Genomic DNA, 17,715 nt, shown 5'->3' on the forward strand with positions numbered 1-17,715 from the left:
TCTATGGAGGTTTGAATAAAAACAGAAGGCTTTGGTAATGCTAAGAGCTCCTCTTGTAGGATTTAGTGACACCTGTACAGGCATTTTAAGGTACAAATGCAGTTGCCTCATGTCAGATATTTTCACCTATCTTGTAGTTCTTCATTCCACTGTGATGTGAAGAAGGAAAAACACCAAAAGAAGGGAAGCAGAATCACAGGCAATATAGATATATGAGCATATATGTATTACCTGAGTTGCAAACAACAAATGGGAGTATAATTATTAACCAAAACAAGTAAAGTGTGATCTCTGTATCAAAATGAATGTTTTTCACATTCAAAGACAGCTATAAAAGAGAAGATATTGGCATAACATGCTTCCATATTTGTAGCTGCAGTTTCTCTTTCCTACATAACACTTTCTATTCTATGCTTTATGGGGCTAGAAGTTGAGGATGGGGCTGCTTCTGGTTTTGTTTTCAGTAGGGAAAACCAGCAACAATCTTGTGGAAGTCCGTCAGATTATACACACTTTTTAAACAGGTTTGTGTGGATCAGACCTCATAACTTCCTGAGGCTTTATTTTTCACCTGATGTCGTGTCTGAAATAGCGATCTCTCACTAAGAACCTAAAATGCCTCATAGCACATAATTTTTTTCACTTTACTATCCCAACAGCAACAAAAAAGGATAACTTTTTTTCACTTCTTTTTTCCAGTGATCTGACTACTCATATAATACAAAGATAATGATGGGGTTTTTAGGTTTGTTTGCAAGTGTAAAAAAGAAAAAAACATTGATTATTTGATGACAGTTGCTTCCTTTTTAAAATACTACCGGGTAAGTATGTATAGAAAAAGTTAAAGGACTCATTTTCTGCCTTTGGGTTGCACACTGAATCAGAGAAGAGGCCCAAAGGTACATCTGTACAAAGTAATTGGCACTCAAAGAGAAAATGGTTAGCTTTCTAACAGTGCATTGGGGTCAAAATCTTTTTTTATAATAATAATATAGTAAGACACTTAATATAACCTTGAAATCAGGAACTTTTAGAAGAGGTTAGGTGAAATACACAGTGCTATAGCAACCATAAAGCAGATGCTTTTCTTATTGTTCTTTTTAAAATTCAGCTTTTAATAAGTAGAATGGGTAAATTGTATATTTAACTATATTCTTTAATTTAAAAATTGGGAATGCCAAGGTAGCAATAGAATATGTGAACATATAAATGTGATTTTTTTCTCATTTCCTATCATTTTTAGAAACAATGCGTCCCTTTATTTCAATAAATATGGAGTAACCACACATACAACTTGTAAAAATAAAACCAAAAATGTGTAAGAATTAATATTAAGCACAGTTCTGTGTTAAATTACTATATGACCTAAACTTCTTTAATTTTACATTTTTCTCGGTATTGGGGAGCTTCTGGGTTTTTTGGGGTTTTTTTGCAATTATGCAATAAAAAATATGAAGTTATTTAATACTCTGTAGCATATAGTTGTTATGTGTTTGTAAGACTTATGCATGGTATGGGGTTGAACAAGGGCAAGGAAGGCACATATTTATATGAAAATGACCACGCTAAATGAGATCTCTTACAGAGACTGAAGTTATAAGAAATAAGTTCTTTAAAAATGTGTATTCTGGTCACAATTTTCTCCTATGAGAACGTATGGAAATTTTAATAATTATTTCCTTTTGTACTGCTAGACATTGACATGCAGCATTTTGTCACGTTTTCCATAAAAATGTAGAGAGAGATCAGTGACAATTACGATGTATTGGCAGAATATCAATCACAATAACTGCTATTTATTATATCTAGGGATAGGATATATATTATTGCAGAAATTCAGTTAAAATCCCTTTTCTTTCTTCTTTCAATGGCATACCATATTTTCTAGCAAACACTGTGTAAACTACATGAGCCATTGCAACATGACTGGATATTAGTTTAAAACACTGAATACTGTTCTGGGTGCTGTAATAAAGCTAAATGTTCTCTAGAAAAAGCTGAAGCTCTTTAAAGGCAGTGTTTAAAGGAAACACTGACTTCAAAGAAATTAATCAGGAGCAAATAAATTTATGAAACAAGTCTGAGGTGTTCTTGTTTGCAAATAATATGTTAAATTGAAGAGTTGAGGGAGAATATAAAATTTAAATTCCTGTCTCATGCAGGTCTTTAGGTAAAGTTAAAACACAGATGATTTAAATCTGATGTGAATATATTTTTAAGTATTGTTTAATAGTATTTTGGCTGTATATATACAAATATACAAGTATATTTTTATGAATATTAAACATCTGAGCTTGCAGAAGTGCTCACAAGCAATAGGGAAATATTGGTCTTCAGCTGATAAACTGATGTTATAAATTCATGACTTGCAAAATCATTTTGCTTATCCAAGTTATTTGTATATTTGAGTTCAGGTGTTCCTCAATCTCTCTTAACCATTTGGCAGGGATGATGAGAGGGAAATATCACCACAATTAAGAAAAGAACAAAGAAAAATGCTTATTTAGAACAGCTATGCAGTAGCTGTGGTTTTCCAAGATTTATGTTTTTCTCCCTGCTGCTTTTTGGAAGCTCACTGTGCTATCTTTTTTCATATTGGGAGGCAAAGCAATCAACGCTCTTCTGTTTTACATTTCTACATGAAGAATCAATTATTTTTTTACACTTTGGATTCACTCAAGAATTGTTTTTGTGGTGAGAAGGAGTCTCTACTTTGTTCATGTCTCTGTCAGGGTTACGCCGTTCTAGTCTCATCAAGATTCTGCCTGAGTAAGCCCTCAGTATACCCCAGAATATCTAATTATTATTTAAAGTCAAATCATACTCATCTCATTCAGGTGGCTTTTAACAAACTACCTAGCTTTGTATCTCTTTATTAGTGTAAGTTTTTAAAAAGTCGTTAAAAGTGCACGCGTGTTATGTAAGAAACAGGGTAAATGGTCAAATTGTGGTTCTCTCACATTAAAGTTCCAGCCACGGGGAACTGACCGTCCAGTAACTGTGTTTTAACTGTCCATGCTGATGTCCCTCACCATTACGCAAATGTTCTCTCATAGCTTACAATTAATTACTTGAACAAAATTAATTATTTTGAAGTGTTAGTTTATTTTATATTATGTTTTGATATAATTGAATCTGTACCAAATTTTGGATGTATAGCATGTTTTTGTAAACCAGCTCAAGAACTGCAAATAGTTTCCTGACACTCCTTTCAGCAAGAGGGCTATTGTTGGATCTAGTTTCCAGTGCCATCAGCATTAGTCAGATATAAATCTAGTATAAAAAGTTTATGTAATGCACATAAAAATGTACGCTTCTGTTCTTTGTTTGATTTAAAAGCTGTGAGTAGGAAAAGAAATTTCAAACGTTGTGGGGTTTTTTGCCTTTCTCTTTCAGGGTTGGTTTAGCCCAGGTCAAGTCTTCGTATTAGATGAATACTGTGCTCGCTACGGAGTGAGAGGCTGTCACCGCCATCTTTGCTATCTCAATGAATTGATTGAACATTCAGAAAATGGTTCTGTCATTGATCCAACCTTACTCCACTACAGTTTTGCATTTTGTGCTTCTCATGTTCATGGTAACAGGTAATTTAATAGTATATTTTTAATTAATAGCCTTAGGATGAAGCAAAAGTATTTATAGGCTCTTGCATTCACCAGGTAGGGAAGTTCCACACAACAGTTCATGAAAGTTTCTTCTGGGATATTGGAAGTTCTATATAGATTACTATATAAAAAAAAAAAGAAATCTCCTTTCAGTTTGTACTGTCTTAATGCAGTGTGCTTTCTTGGGCATTGTATAGGCAGGCTGATTCAAGGCTAAAGGATACTATCCTGTTAAAAAGGCAGTCGTCTTCTGCATTTTGCATTTGTGTTGTGTTAGTGAATGGTGCTTCCAGTGAACATTTTGAACAATTTTGGAGTTTAGGGGAAGCTTTTCTACAGTCTGTAGCTTGGCAGCTAATCTTCTGGCTATGCTACTGTAGGGAGAAATAACATATATTGGGAATGTGGTGTGACCCCCAGCCAGGGAGAGGTAGGGCACTTCTGGAATTCTTTCCACTAAAGGGTTAGGCTGCCTCAGGAGCTGTTGGTCACAGTGATGCTCTTGGGATCATGTCCTCCTTCCAGTTGCAAGTGAAAGACTTGGAAAAAATTAAGTAGTTGCTTTGCTGTGCTAAGCATGTTCTTTAAAAGAAGCTTTTGCTTCATCTATGTCTTATTCCAAATTCTGAGGGAACTAGCTCTGCCGTTGAACAGCAGGTATTGGAGATAGGATCATTGGATAGCTCAGGTTGGAAGGGACTTCAGGAGGTCTCTAGACCAATCTCTGCTCAAAGTAGGGTCAGTTGTGAAGTTAGACCAGGTTGCTCAGGGCTTTATCCAGTCAGGTCTTTACCAGTTTGAACCTGTCTTATTTCAGTGTAGTTTTATCCATTATCTCTTGTCAACCTCCCCATAGCAGCTGGGGGGCTGCCATTCAGTCCCCTTAGACACCACCTATTCTCCAGGCTGAACAAGCCCAGCTCCCTCAGCCTCTCCTCAGAGCAAGTGCTCTGGCCTCTGACTGTCATGGTCACCGTCCACTGAACTTGCTCCAGTTTATCCATGTCTCCCTTGTACTGGAGTGGGGAGTGGGGATGGCAATCTATGAAATTATAGGACAATATGCATTTATTCCCTACTGTGCACACTAGATTTGTAGGCTGCTGTAGAAAATATGTTTTAGAAGTTCAAAAATAGCAAGGGAAAACCCAATAGATCTCCCCTTCTCAACTGATCCAATTCTGCCACTAGGGGAAAACCTACTCACAGTCCCAAAAAGCGATTACTGTGATGCTGTCAGTAAATCCCCAAAACTGAATCCTGGTAGAGATCAGGATAGAGAGAGGTTTTCTTCCCAACATGTACGCTTATGTTGTCTTGCAACCAGTGAGTCACAGAGGCTGTTTTACTTGTCCTCGAGCCAGTGAAGAAGGGGCAATCCTTAAAAAGGATATTGTTTCCTTCATTGGCTCAAAGCTTCATCTGTGAGAACAGGAGCTGGGCATTTGTGACCTGAGTGATTTGGTAGTGGGAGATTAACATTATGTAATCCTTGATACTGATATCCAAAATGAAAATAGTTTTGAATGTGCCTGAAATACTCTCAAGAATCTTAACGTTCAAACTGGTAAGTTAGGAGATTTTCTGGCTTTTACTTGGTAACCTATTCTCTGTAAAAGCATGCTTCTTTTGTCAGTTCCTGAAGAACCTGACACATTCGTATTTCCTATTGAGTCTAAGTCTTTGTTGTTTCTAGCCTTTTTATTACTGGTTTCAACCTAACAAGACAAATATACAGGAATAATTGCTCAAACTTATTTCAAGAATTCAAAAGAAAGGTAGATACATTTCTTTTTATTTCATAATTTAAGTGAAGGACAACAGTGCGTGCAGTGCATGAAAATATCTCAGGGAGCACATCATTTACACAGTGGTAAGCACTCTGTTTGTATTCTGTCTATTCCTTCTGTACAGATATTCTCTGAATAGCATTATGAGTGTTTTAGGAATAAAAGAAGTGTTGAACAGAGAGGGTCTGACTAGAACTGAGATATTGTAATAAGGAAGAAAAAAGAAATATGAAGAAAGAAGAAAAGTAAGTCAAGGACAGAAGCAGACACACTCACTGAGGATGACAGACACACATATACGCACATAATACATCCACTCATTCATCTGCCGCAGCACTAAGAAATAGTAAAAGGGAAGAAAGAATTTCACAGACAATGCACAACAGGCCAAAGTTCTAGGCTGATCCCTGGCGTTATACATCTCAGTTTTGTAAGTCAGGCTGAGAATTAGAAAGACCACAGAACAAAAAAGAGCTTTATATGCTGGGCGTGATGTATTCAATTTATATTTCAACTTCGCTTCTCAGAGGGATCTTAGACCTTCCACTAGCCTGAGAAAGATCATCAAAAATGATCTTGAAGTCAGGTGATGGAGGAGCATGTAGAAATGCAGCTGTATCTGTAGTTCAAATTATCAGTTTCTTTTAGGCATGAATTTTAGAGTAGCAGGCAATCTAGTGACATCAGTCAAATGATCAGATAAAGGTGTCACTAGCCTTCATTTCTGGTAGTCTGGTGAGGAGAAACTCAAGCACAAATCAGAGCAAATCTGCAAAATATACTGGGGCCATACCAGGACATATGCTGAGCACATCAATGGCTACATCTGGTTTTCTAAATAAAACTGACGAGGAAGCAGTCTCGTACAATGGATCCCAACTGTCCATTAGGCACTCTTTAAGATCCCAGGCGTGATTGTGGGATTGCATGTACCAAATACTTCTCCCATTAAACACTATGAACAAGGCTGAATCAGCTTTGGCTCTTTCCACCCTTCATATGTCTCCAGAACTCTTCCGGCAGATTTTGAACCCTCAGGTATCCCCTATGGTCTTTTTCTGCACCCTAGGACTTGAAATATGAACTCTGTTTCATGCTGCAGGCTGTAATGCTCTTGCAGCCCATAACACAATAGCCGTGGTTTTATTTCAAAACACCTGGAACAAGCACATAAAAGTGAATTGTTGTCCTAGAGCTTCAGGGACATTGTAGTGCACAGAGAAGACCTGAACTGAGCTCTGGTGTAGGCTGTATGCAGCAGACCTTGCTACCTGGTCTCAGGATCAGAGAACAGTCCCCAACTGTTTGCTTCCATGAGACGAAGATATAGGTAACAAGTTCTGACAGTTACCAAGCGTACTGGTACTTAGTGTGTCTCTTATGCCAATGTTGTTGGTTTGGGAACAGAAAGGTTTATGGACAGTCGAGCACAACGTGCTGTGTCCTAGACTGAGGAATTCCAGCCTCATTTGTGCCTTTCCTGTCCTGCTGGGGAGAGCATTACAACTGGGCTAACAAACTGCTTACACAGAAAAGGTATTTCTGCTTTTGTGGATGACATTCTTAAGACATTCTTTTCCTAAATAGCCAAAAAGCAAAATATTTTACTAAAAGAGTAGCCTTGCTGAGTGTTTAAACAAAAACACATCCTTGTTTCTGAATCAACTGATTCCTTTTCCTCTAGTAAATAAAATCAGCTTCCATTGGCTGTGCTTCTGGTGCTATGTAACTTTACAATAGCATCTCCTTTGGCTCCTCTTCACAATGTTTTTCTTCTGAAATGTTCCACTGTATGATCCCCATCAAAGTCACTAGTTCACAAGTGAACTTTTCACACTGCAGTTATGCATACACTTGTGTATCTCTGGTGAAAGTGATGCGGGCAGAACAAGGAACTATAGGATATTCCTGAATGCTGACATTTCAGTGTAAACAGTCCAGGTAGGAGCTATTGTTTTCTTCCCCATCATATTCACTTTTGTCTACTTTTCATGCTGTGACTTCTATTCAGTCCCTCTTGTCTAAAATAGATGCTGGTGGTTATCACATGAAGTGCAAAGTGACTTCTTTCCACCTGCTGAGTTACAGACTGAATTGAAAAATTCAAAATTCAAGCATATTCCCTGGTTATACCTTTTTCTATTCAGAAAGAAAGCTGACTTATTGGAAGTTCATATATGAGAAGAGAAGGTGAAAGTAATGCTACAAAAATCAGTTTGTATAACCAAAGATAAATAGTTTCTTTCTGCCTTCATTTTGAAATCTTCAGTGCCTATGTGTTTGCATAGAAGAACAGTCATATTGTGTCAGGGTTCTTCTAAGCCAGCATTGACCTGCTTGGAGTAAGACAAGGGCAAGCATATGCAATACTTCTTAGTGCTCTTTCAGCTTCCGACTCTTTGCAGCTCAGAATATGCCTGTTCGGTAACCTGGAGTGAGTCTCAGTTTCAGGTACTTGTCCATTGCACCCCTGAACCTGTTTAAGCCCTTTGCACCCTCAACACCTTTGGCAGCAAGTTCCACAACTCAGCCTTCTCTTGCTTGAAGAACTCTTGCTTTGAACTTGACTCCTACACATCTCGTTTCATTCTGTGTTGCTATTGGAAGAGATGGAGGAGACACCAAAAAAAATCCTTCTCTGTTGTCTCTTTGCTATTTAAGATTCAAGAAGTATGAGTGAACCATGCATTGATTACACAGGATGGATGTTTTCTGCTAATTCCTTATCCTTTTCTAGTAATTCCCAATGTTGATTTGCTTCTTTGACTGGTACTGAACAGGGACAGTTTATTATCCATCATAACACCAAGATCTCTGTCCTGAATAGCAACTGATTTTTCCTTATATTTATCTACCTTGATCATTATTTGCTGTTTTATTGCTACTTGATTTCATAAGGTCCTTCTGGAATTCCACACTATGCCACGTATCTATCATTACAGCTACATTTACTATCATCTCAGTTCTGAGCTGTTTGCCAGGTCATTTATGAATACTGTGAAATAACACAGGTCTCAGCACAGATCACTGCAGAACTCTATTGATAACTTACCTCCACTGCAGACATTATTTATTTCTACTCTCTTTTTTTACTGTAAAGGTAAGGACTTTCACTCTTACTCAGTGGATGCTTAATTGTCTTAAAAGCTTTTGTTTAGGGACTCTGACAAAAGATTTTTGGAAATCCAGGTACTTCATATCAGTCAGGTCACACTCATCCACCTGTTTTTGATCCCTTTAGAGAACTCAAGAAAGTAAGATTTCTCTGCCTTATGGCTTCAAAGCCATACAGACTTCTTCACAACAGATAATATTTACCCAGTTTTATTTAATTTTATCCTTAAATATCCTTATATTATCATTCCTTCTAATCTTCTGGGGTGTATGTAAAGCTTACTGGCCTGTAGTTCCCCCTACCTCCCCTGGAAACTTCTTCTGATTTTAAATTGATCTCACATTCCTCAGGAAGGAGGAAGGCAGTTCTCGGTGAGCACTTTCACACAACCATAAGTAATTCAGTTCTGGCCTGGCAACTTAGTAATGTTCATTTCCTAATTTGTTCCATAAACTTTTTCTCAGTTGCTTTAATTTTGGACAAATTCTGTGCTGAAAGCAAAGATTTTTTTACTGTGAGCAAGGAAGGGTTCCACCATAAGAATCTTCTGAATTTCCTTCATAATAAACACCAGTGTAAAGAATTCGTTTCATATGCCTGCAATAGCCTTGCCCTCTCTGAGAGCTCCTTTTAGATCCTTTCCATCATTTGGCACTGTAGACTCTCTGATAGCGTTCTTGCTCCTGTATGTTTGGAGGAAATATCTTAAAGTGGAGTAAATGAACACATAAGAGAAATGAAACTACGGAAACTTCGGAGAGTGCTATGCATTCATATATTTCTTTTCATTTTTCAGTGTTTTGTGGTAAGAAGCATTTATTGCAATTTTACACTTTGTGTCAAGTGATAAAAGAATGTCCAGAGAAATCATCCCTTTCAAATCTGGGACAAGGGGCTTTGTGAAAATAAGGAAAACAATATCATTACATTACTCTGTCTCTTCTAATCATTTTTTATGGAGCTTCTGAATACATATTTCCTTCTCTTCTGATTAAATTAACTCTAGAGTTAAAGTAAGGGTGTCTGTATCTTGCTGGTTTCTCCTTCATTTTATGTCTTTCATAAACAATATCTAATAAGTATAATAATAAATATTCTAAATAAATAATCTAATAATCTAAAATTCCAGAACTTAAGTCAGTAGTTTCACCATTTATCTGCACATGGTCACCATCTGACGTGAAAGGTTTTGTGCAGTTGATCTCTTACCAGAAGTGTTATGTTTTTATATGTATAATTTGGTATATAGAAATATTTGAATAGCATGTAGACTTCTTCTTAGATGCTAGAAACCATTGCTAGCAGGATTTTGTGGAACGTTTCAGTTTTAAGCAGTTGAAAATGCTTCCTCTTTCTGCTGTGCTTCTTACTCGCTCTCAACCTCACATGTTCTGTCTATGTTGTAACAATAGCAGGTGAAAGGTCTTCTTTCACTGGTTTTTATTGGCAATTGAGTCTTCTGCTTTAATCTTAGATCTGTTCCAAGGCTGTCCAACAGCTGGAGGAAGGACCCTGAGATCCTTTACAGCGTACGATCTTTAGGGAAGTGTGTTACATCAGAAGTTACATTCCATCAGTCTATCAGCATCATATGTAAATTCTCTCTCATGTTCGATACAGCATCTGGAGACTTAACAGGAATCTTTTTTTTTTGTAATTTGTCTTATTTTTCTGTCACTCCTCTATAATGGAAATGGTGAGAGTGGATTTCTCATACTTGAAAGCGTGTTTTTATTCAGAAGTCCTTTATTATCAGTCACCATTTCCCCAGAATAATGGAATGAGAAAATATACCTTTTAGGATTGATATGCTATGTCAGTTTGTGCTTCTAGATGAGAAACAGTGTTGTCTCAGAACTCGAAAAACTAGTTGATCCTTGGATATTTATATCCCTTTTCTTCAAGTGACTGTAATCTTCCCCTTTTCTGAGGCTCATTGGGCAATGCTGAGAATAGAACTTTTTCACTAGGTCTTTCAGTTTTATGTACTGCCCTGTGCCAAGCATCTTGCATCATCCAGTTCATCCTTCATTTTTGGAAGCTGATCATCTCCAAGGTATATGGAGCACAGAGGAAGGTAAACCTTCTTTAATTTAATCTGTATTCTCCTTTTTAAGTGGTTCACTTATGAGCATCATACCCCCAAGCCTCTGATGTGAGGCCTCTCTAAATAGTTAAGTTTGGTTTTTTTAATGTGTTGTTCAATTAGTGACAGAGCTTTCTGTATATTACTGTTGTAAATAACCACAAGAAAGTTATCGGTAGAGATCTCCTGAGTTCAAAGCTAGAAGCAAAGTTCTTCACCTTGTTACAGGTACCAAGTGAAGCCATGTTGACCTCACCTTTGGTTTAAGGAAGGATACTGTCCTGTGTTGGAAACTACTAATAACTATAATAATGTTATAATAGAATGTGTCCTCACTACAATATTAACAGAGGCACATTTTTCAACATATCAAAACAAATCTGCTTCTGAAAAGCCTCAGAGAAATTGTCAATAGAAAATTAATCACAATTCACACATTATTAAGAAATATTAGAACAAAATTCTGCATATTTAAGGTGATACTTGCCATCTTAGGCAATGAAGGAACAGCTAATGCTATTACATACTCTCACCTTCCCTAAACATATACATTGTTTTGTCATTAATTTCAACTGATTAATGCCTATACTTACCCTTATACTTTGGGTAAAATGATATTATATTAGTACATGCTTAGGTTTTCATTAGAAGGGCATTAATGAATCCCACCTAAAATATAAATGCATAAAAGATCATTAAAATTAACTTGATTTATCATCTTAGTCTGTTTTAGCGGCCTTCAGAATTGGTATTTTTCGTTCACTTGTGAAAAAGAGGGTATGTCCTGTAAGCAGATGTAGGATCAGCCTGAGAAATGCATACAACAGAAGGCTCTATTGTGCCATTTTTTTTGTCAGAATGTTTGAAGAATAGTTAACATAAACAACAAAATGCTCGGTCTTCAAGTGCCTGCTGGTTAAAGCTATGTTTAAATGCCACGTGATAATTTGTTCTCTTCATTTTCTGTTAATAAAAAGACGTCTGCTCTGCCTGCTTCTAAGTTGATAATGTAAATCATTGTTTTTCTTAGACTTGTCTAACATAAACCATGGACTCTGCAAAAGCCTTAATTAATACAATTGTGTTTTAAAGCAAAATTTGGGTATTAAAGCCCTATAAATAGATAATCAAATCTCTACATCAAAATTCTAAACAATTTAATCTTCTGTTTACTAAGAAACAAGTAGTCAAACTTTTATCTTGCTGATTTGAAAATTGTCACTGTTCTTTCATTTTATTGTGCATCCTGCTGAACAAGTGCTCTTAGAAAGCACTGAAGCCTTCTTAAACAATTTGTTTCTAGGAGCCAAGATGACATTTGAGTTTTGTTTTTGTTTTTCCTACGCCCTTGAAATGTAGTTTATTATATAAATGTCTTGAAGTAAGACCTTAGCTGAAGTATTTTTCTTACATTTTGTTTTTCATCACGATTTCTCATCTTTCTCTGGCAGATTCTTTTGGTCAGCCTTACTGTTCTCATCTATGTGTGTGTGTACATGTTAGAATATCAATCTGTGCATTCCTCTCCTCATACTCTTTTTTTTCATGACAGGCCAAAGTGATGGTCTATGTTTTTAATGACGAAAGCTTATTGAAAAGACTTTAAACGTTTGTAAAATACACGAATATGCAAAAAGCACCAGTATCGATGATGTTCCAGAGGAAAAAAGAAAAGTCAGTCATGTTCAGTTAGTATTTCGCAAGGCTGTGTCAACCAAAGTCTTGCTTAAGGTAACAATTCACTCTCTGAGAGGCCACTAGGAGAAGCTGTTTCTAAAGTTGAGGGCTGGAAACAATCTACAGTCAACCCAGTGTCCATGATACCTAATTCCCATTGGAACTGGAATACCATTTTTATCTCACGTGCTAGAACTATTCACAAGAATCTTAATCCTGCAATGTGTCAAGTTACCTCTGCAAATTATTACAAGTTTTAAGACCTCTAGACATCAAAGTATTTCTAGAGGGTACTCCAAGCCTTGAAGGATTATATCAAGTGAGGAAAACAGTCCATTCCCAGAGGAAAACCTAAATCCACCACCTAATCAATCAGCTTCCCTAGAGTAACTGCCATCAGGACAGCAATCTTGCAAGATTGTCACAGTAAAAGTTTCTTTAAAAATTCTGGTCAACCTCCATTTTTGGTGTCATTATTTAAAGTGTCTTACGGTCGAACAACTACTTCCCACTTGAATTTACTATCTCTCGTTCATGAGATATTTATTTCAAATCTCTTTTGATATTTAAGTCTGAATGAATTAAACAATTTGAGATGTGACCAGAGACAACATTGCATCTGTGCCAGTTAGACTGTGATCTAAGCAGACAAGACAGGCCAATCCAAATCCAATTAATTGACAGAGTTCTCAAAAAATGGAAAACTAGTATAAGTGAGAGAGAGAAGGCTACTCAGGTTTTGAGTGTTCACGGTTTCACCTAGTTCTCTAGTCCCAAAAGCAGTTGTGAAGAATAAGGAGGAAGAGAATGTGAATGAAAGGAAAATTCACTCTCCCTTTACCTTCTTCAGAAGATAATATTGAAATGAAAACTCTTCTTAAAACAGTCCATCACTTTTCTTGGCTGAGTTCTTGAGAGAGAGGTCTCAGGCTGCAATAAGAAAGCTGAATACTGGTTTTGAATTGAAAAAATCAAGTCCAAACCACTATCCATAACATTTGGGATAGTAGGAAAGGTGCATTTGTTGTTGGTTTTAGTTGCAAAATAGTTCTTGCATAGTTTATGGATGACTTAAACCTTTGAAAACCAAATGACTGCTTGAATCTGATTTTTCTGATTACAGGCACAGTAATTTATAAATAAAAATAACCAGCTCAAAACAGTGCTATTTTATTTTATTCTGTCTTTAAGCAATTAAAGAAGAAGATGTAGAAGACAAAATGAGTGGGAATTTTGAAACTATTTATGTATTTTTTCTATCTCAGCTCATCTCAGAATCAGATTATTTTTTGTGTGGATTCTTTTTTCTCAGTAGTAGATAGACATTCCCAAGAGTAGCAAAAAATGATCACCAGCACAATATGTGTCTCAGAACTATGTTGCAAAAATGCAGAATTTTGGTATTCTACTTGTTGCAATAAGGCTAACAGGAAGAAACAAAATAATGATTCAGAGTTTGTGCTGTTTTATAAAAGCATGTTTTCAAGAGACAAGTTTTTCAGTGCTGTAGATGGTACATTTTTCTAACACCTTTTTGTGTACTCTTTCTTTTTCTTCTGGGACATTTGCTTCTATCCAAACATCCACTGAAAATATATTTAACAGTTCTGAAAATTTTAGATGTTGTCAGCAAGATTCTTTATAACAACAAACTCAGTGAAGTGACAGGTCCCCGGTATGTAGTGATCCTAGCCTTAGTGCAGGTTGACAGATAGGACATCCTACTGGCTCACCTTTTTCACTCACTGTTATCTGGACCCCTAGGTCTTTTCTGTCATGTATATGACATGCCTCAGTGAGGTGTAATATGACAGAACTATTTGCTTTATCACTCCAGAGCACGATCTCTCCTGACAATGAAGTCAGACAGTGCAATTTACTTAAATTTGAACCCGTTCCATCTGTCAGAAGGCTGAGGTAAAGTATCCTGGCATCCATCAAAAGAGAGAAGATAAGTTATTTGTTCTTTCACATCAAATTTATACAATAGTATATTGATGTGCCTGGTTACTCATATCTCCACCATATCTGATTTTTATTGTTGTCTTCACAATAATTTAAGGAGGTCAGGCATTCTTTCCACCTTGACTTGACAGATCACGAATATAAGTGATTTAAGGGGTGAGAGAATTGTTTATGTCATGACCAGCTAGCAACTTATGCCTCTTAGATTTAAGTATAGTGGAGGAAGTTAAAGTAACAATTCAGCAGAACGATGTTGTCTTTCTTCCTGTCATTTTACTACAATTTTCTCAGTTCTAGAAACATTGAGATGCAGTTTTGGAGGCTCTGGAGGAGGTACAGGTTGGATCCACATTTAGTGTCAGGGTAGTAAACTCAGGTGGGAAGCAGTAGCTGTTTTGTTACCCTGGAGCTGGAAGTTAAAAAAGTAACAGGAATTTTTCATACTTCTTTTTAAAATATGCTGTATGTGGGGAAGTTGTGATTGCATGTCAAAAATACCATTTGGAAAATGTGTATTTAAATTTCTTTAATTTTGTCATTATTTTAATATAAATACATTAATAATGCCTTTAGGCTAAAACTCTGTGTGCTTAACGTACTTAATACAAGCCTTATTATTAATTATTGGGACTTAAATTTGATGTTTAAAAAATGCCAGTGCTTTTGTTTTTTAAGGGCTATTTATTTCTTGCATCCTTTATGCTATATTTACATGGAAGTCTTCTTTACATGCTGCTATTTGTCAATATGGGATGGGGGATCAAAAAATCTATGCTCACTCTAAGCAGGGGGATTCCTAGGTGTTGCCTGCTCTGGCTTTTCTCACTGTAGTTTGCCTCCCAGCTTTATTTTAAAATCACTTTCAGCCATATTGTGCCTCTGGGAAAATATCTGGAAGACTCAAGGAGTTTAAATTCAACAAGATCCGAGTAGGCCCCTCTATTGTGCCAATAGTACTAATTTTCTTAGTACTATTATATACCTTTGGGAATGATTTGGGAGAAATAAATGCTACCTTGTGTTCATATTGGGATCAGGTAGAAACTTAGAGCTTGAATTTAAAAGCTCAGCTCAAAAGTTAAATTGTTTGTCTAGTTGCAGTCTGTTCTTTAACTGTATTCACAAGTTACTGTTTATCCTTCAAGGCAATGGGAAAGGTGAAAGGAGAGTTAGCATGCATGTTAACTGATAGCTTTAAAAATGAAGATCACTGTTCAAAGAGGAATCAGCATGAAGAGATATCAACAATTATTAAATATTTAATATTACAGGCCAGATGGAATTGGAACAGTATCTGTTGAAGAGAAAGAGAGGTTTGAGGAAATTAAGGACAGACTTTCCTCCCTTTTAGAAAACCAAATAAGCCATTTCAGGTGAGTGCATGACTTATTCAATGAATACTAAGTTTTTTCTGGAAAAATTTTTTCATGGTGTTCAATTTTGGTCTTGAACAAGTGAAATGAAAATAAATAGTCTACTTGCAAAGAATTTTTGAATATATTAAATATGGAATAATTTATTTACACAAGTGATTATAATTAAAATGTATTTGTGTATCAGGTGAGTTGTATTTTTCTATGGTAGAAAAGATTGTGCGAGAATATAGGCCTGATTTTTGTCGATCCTTTTAAACTTCAAGCTTTCTATAACTCTAACTAAGAAGATTGTCTGAATGAAAATGCCTGAGCCATAGCAATTTCTGGATTAGTACTGATCAAAAAAACCATGAGAGTAGAAAACATCTTTGATAGATGGCAGCTAAAACTTTTCTAGGTGTCTAATGTAATTTTCTTGGTTTCATGATATACTTATCTTTCCTAAATCAGCTAAGGTCCATCATCCTCAATAAAGAGTTTGTCATATGTAAGGACTGTCAATACCAGTAGAAGATGTATTTAGGGAAGGAGTACGAGAAACAGAGCGAACTCAGGGTGATATTTCCTTCTATTTTCTAGCAATTGATGGTTTATGAAGCTTAGCATAAAAATGGCATGTAGGCCACCAAATCTGTTAGTTTATCACATGAAGCCAACCTATCTGCCATCATTCTGCCAATCTAGTTCTTTTTTAGAATATATTTACAGATTTTTTTGTCTCTGTATCACCTTATGACAACCAGTTCCACAGCTTAAATAGTGCTGTGTGAAACAGCTTTCTTTTGTTTGGCAAGGTTGGCTATAAGTTTGTTGGATGGCCCTCTGGTTTGATAAGTATCTAGTATTCGCTGCTATCTGTCATGTTCATAACTAGGTTGTTGGGGATTTTTTGACCATAGAGGACACAGCAGTCTTCACTTGGGGCTTCATCTCTGTATTAAACTAAAGAGAGCTAGGATTCTCCTTTGAGGGTATTCCTTTTGGGAAAAAATGATGCTCCCTTCCTTTATTTCCTTTAAAGATTCTTCCCTGACATATTTCCTGTTCCCTGTCTTCCATGGGATTAAATAGCTCTTGCCAGAGAAGCAATACAGAGCAGCATAAGACAGAGTCCTTCCTACCCAGGTCTTGGAAAGGCAGGAGGAGAGTACTGACAAAGAACATCATCTGCAGGGGGAAGGAAAACTTGTTTCTGTGACAATCTTCTTATGCTTGCTACAAAAAAAGATGAAGGGATATTGGAGCTGGGAGAAGACCTCTGGCCTGTGATTGGCATACTTATGACCATATCCTGTCAAGTTTACGATAGAAACACCATCGCTGTAATTTTCAATGAATATAAGTACTTTTACTCATACACTATGGTGAGTAGCTGTGGCCGAAAAAATATTGAAGCAGCAGAAGCCTTCTGAATATGTACAAAGAGAGGAGGGAGACCGGGGAACAAGAAGAGAGGCCAGGCCAGGCCAGGCATCTTTAGAATAATTCTGTTCACCTTCATGCCTTCGTGTGCATGAGACTAATTAAAAAGTGTATATTAATGTCTAAATAATTATTTGAGTTGGAACAATTAAAGGTAAAACCCATCATGTCTGCTTACCTACACACTTGAGTATGTTGATGAGCTTGAGCTGTATCAGTGACCGTAGGATCTTTCTGCTTCAGTCTTGGTGGGTTTTGAGGGAATTCAATGTCAGAAGCTCCTCCTTGAGAGCGATTAAATGTGTCATTCAAAGATGAATGCCTCCATACTTCAGAGGAGTCTAAGGTTTGCCTTAAAATCCTTTTTAATCATGATAGACAAACAGTGCTCTGCCAGGTGAAGAGCAATTATTATATCTTTCTCTGAGCAAATGTTAGAAATAAAAAAAAATAGGTGGAATGTCTGGATTTAAATGAGGATACTGGCATAATACTGGTAGAAGGAAGAATCAATAGTGCCCTGGAATCTGAATGTATAAAGCATATAGGGTCACAATATAGGACATCCTAATAAAGAATTGGCATTAGACTTTAAAAGAAAACCGAGACTCAAATAATGTAAAAAGATCACCTGTATCATTAATTAACACAGAATAACCTTGGCTGTGAGATTGCTTTC

At 36.5% G+C, this 17,715-nt stretch overlaps 1 protein-coding gene across 1 annotated transcript in view; it reads left to right on the forward strand.

Moving 5' to 3' along the window:
• The window catches only part of LOC104080088 (calcium-dependent secretion activator 2-like), a 126,507-nt gene extending 110,892 nt beyond the window's left edge, over window positions 1–15,615 (forward strand). The window contains exons 14-15 of the mRNA XM_009582354.1: window positions 3,397–3,584; window positions 15,510–15,615. Coding sequence (XP_009580649.1) covers window positions 3,397–3,584; window positions 15,510–15,615 — 294 coding nt within the window. The remainder of the gene's footprint in view (window positions 1–3,396; window positions 3,585–15,509) is intronic.
• Window positions 15,616–17,715: the final 2,100 nt, after the last annotated feature.

The sequence above is a fragment of the Fulmarus glacialis genome, unplaced genomic scaffold, assembly GCF_000690835.1.
Source record: "Fulmarus glacialis isolate BGI_N327 unplaced genomic scaffold, ASM69083v1 scaffold4797, whole genome shotgun sequence".
NCBI lineage: Eukaryota > Metazoa > Chordata > Aves > Procellariiformes > Procellariidae > Fulmarus > Fulmarus glacialis.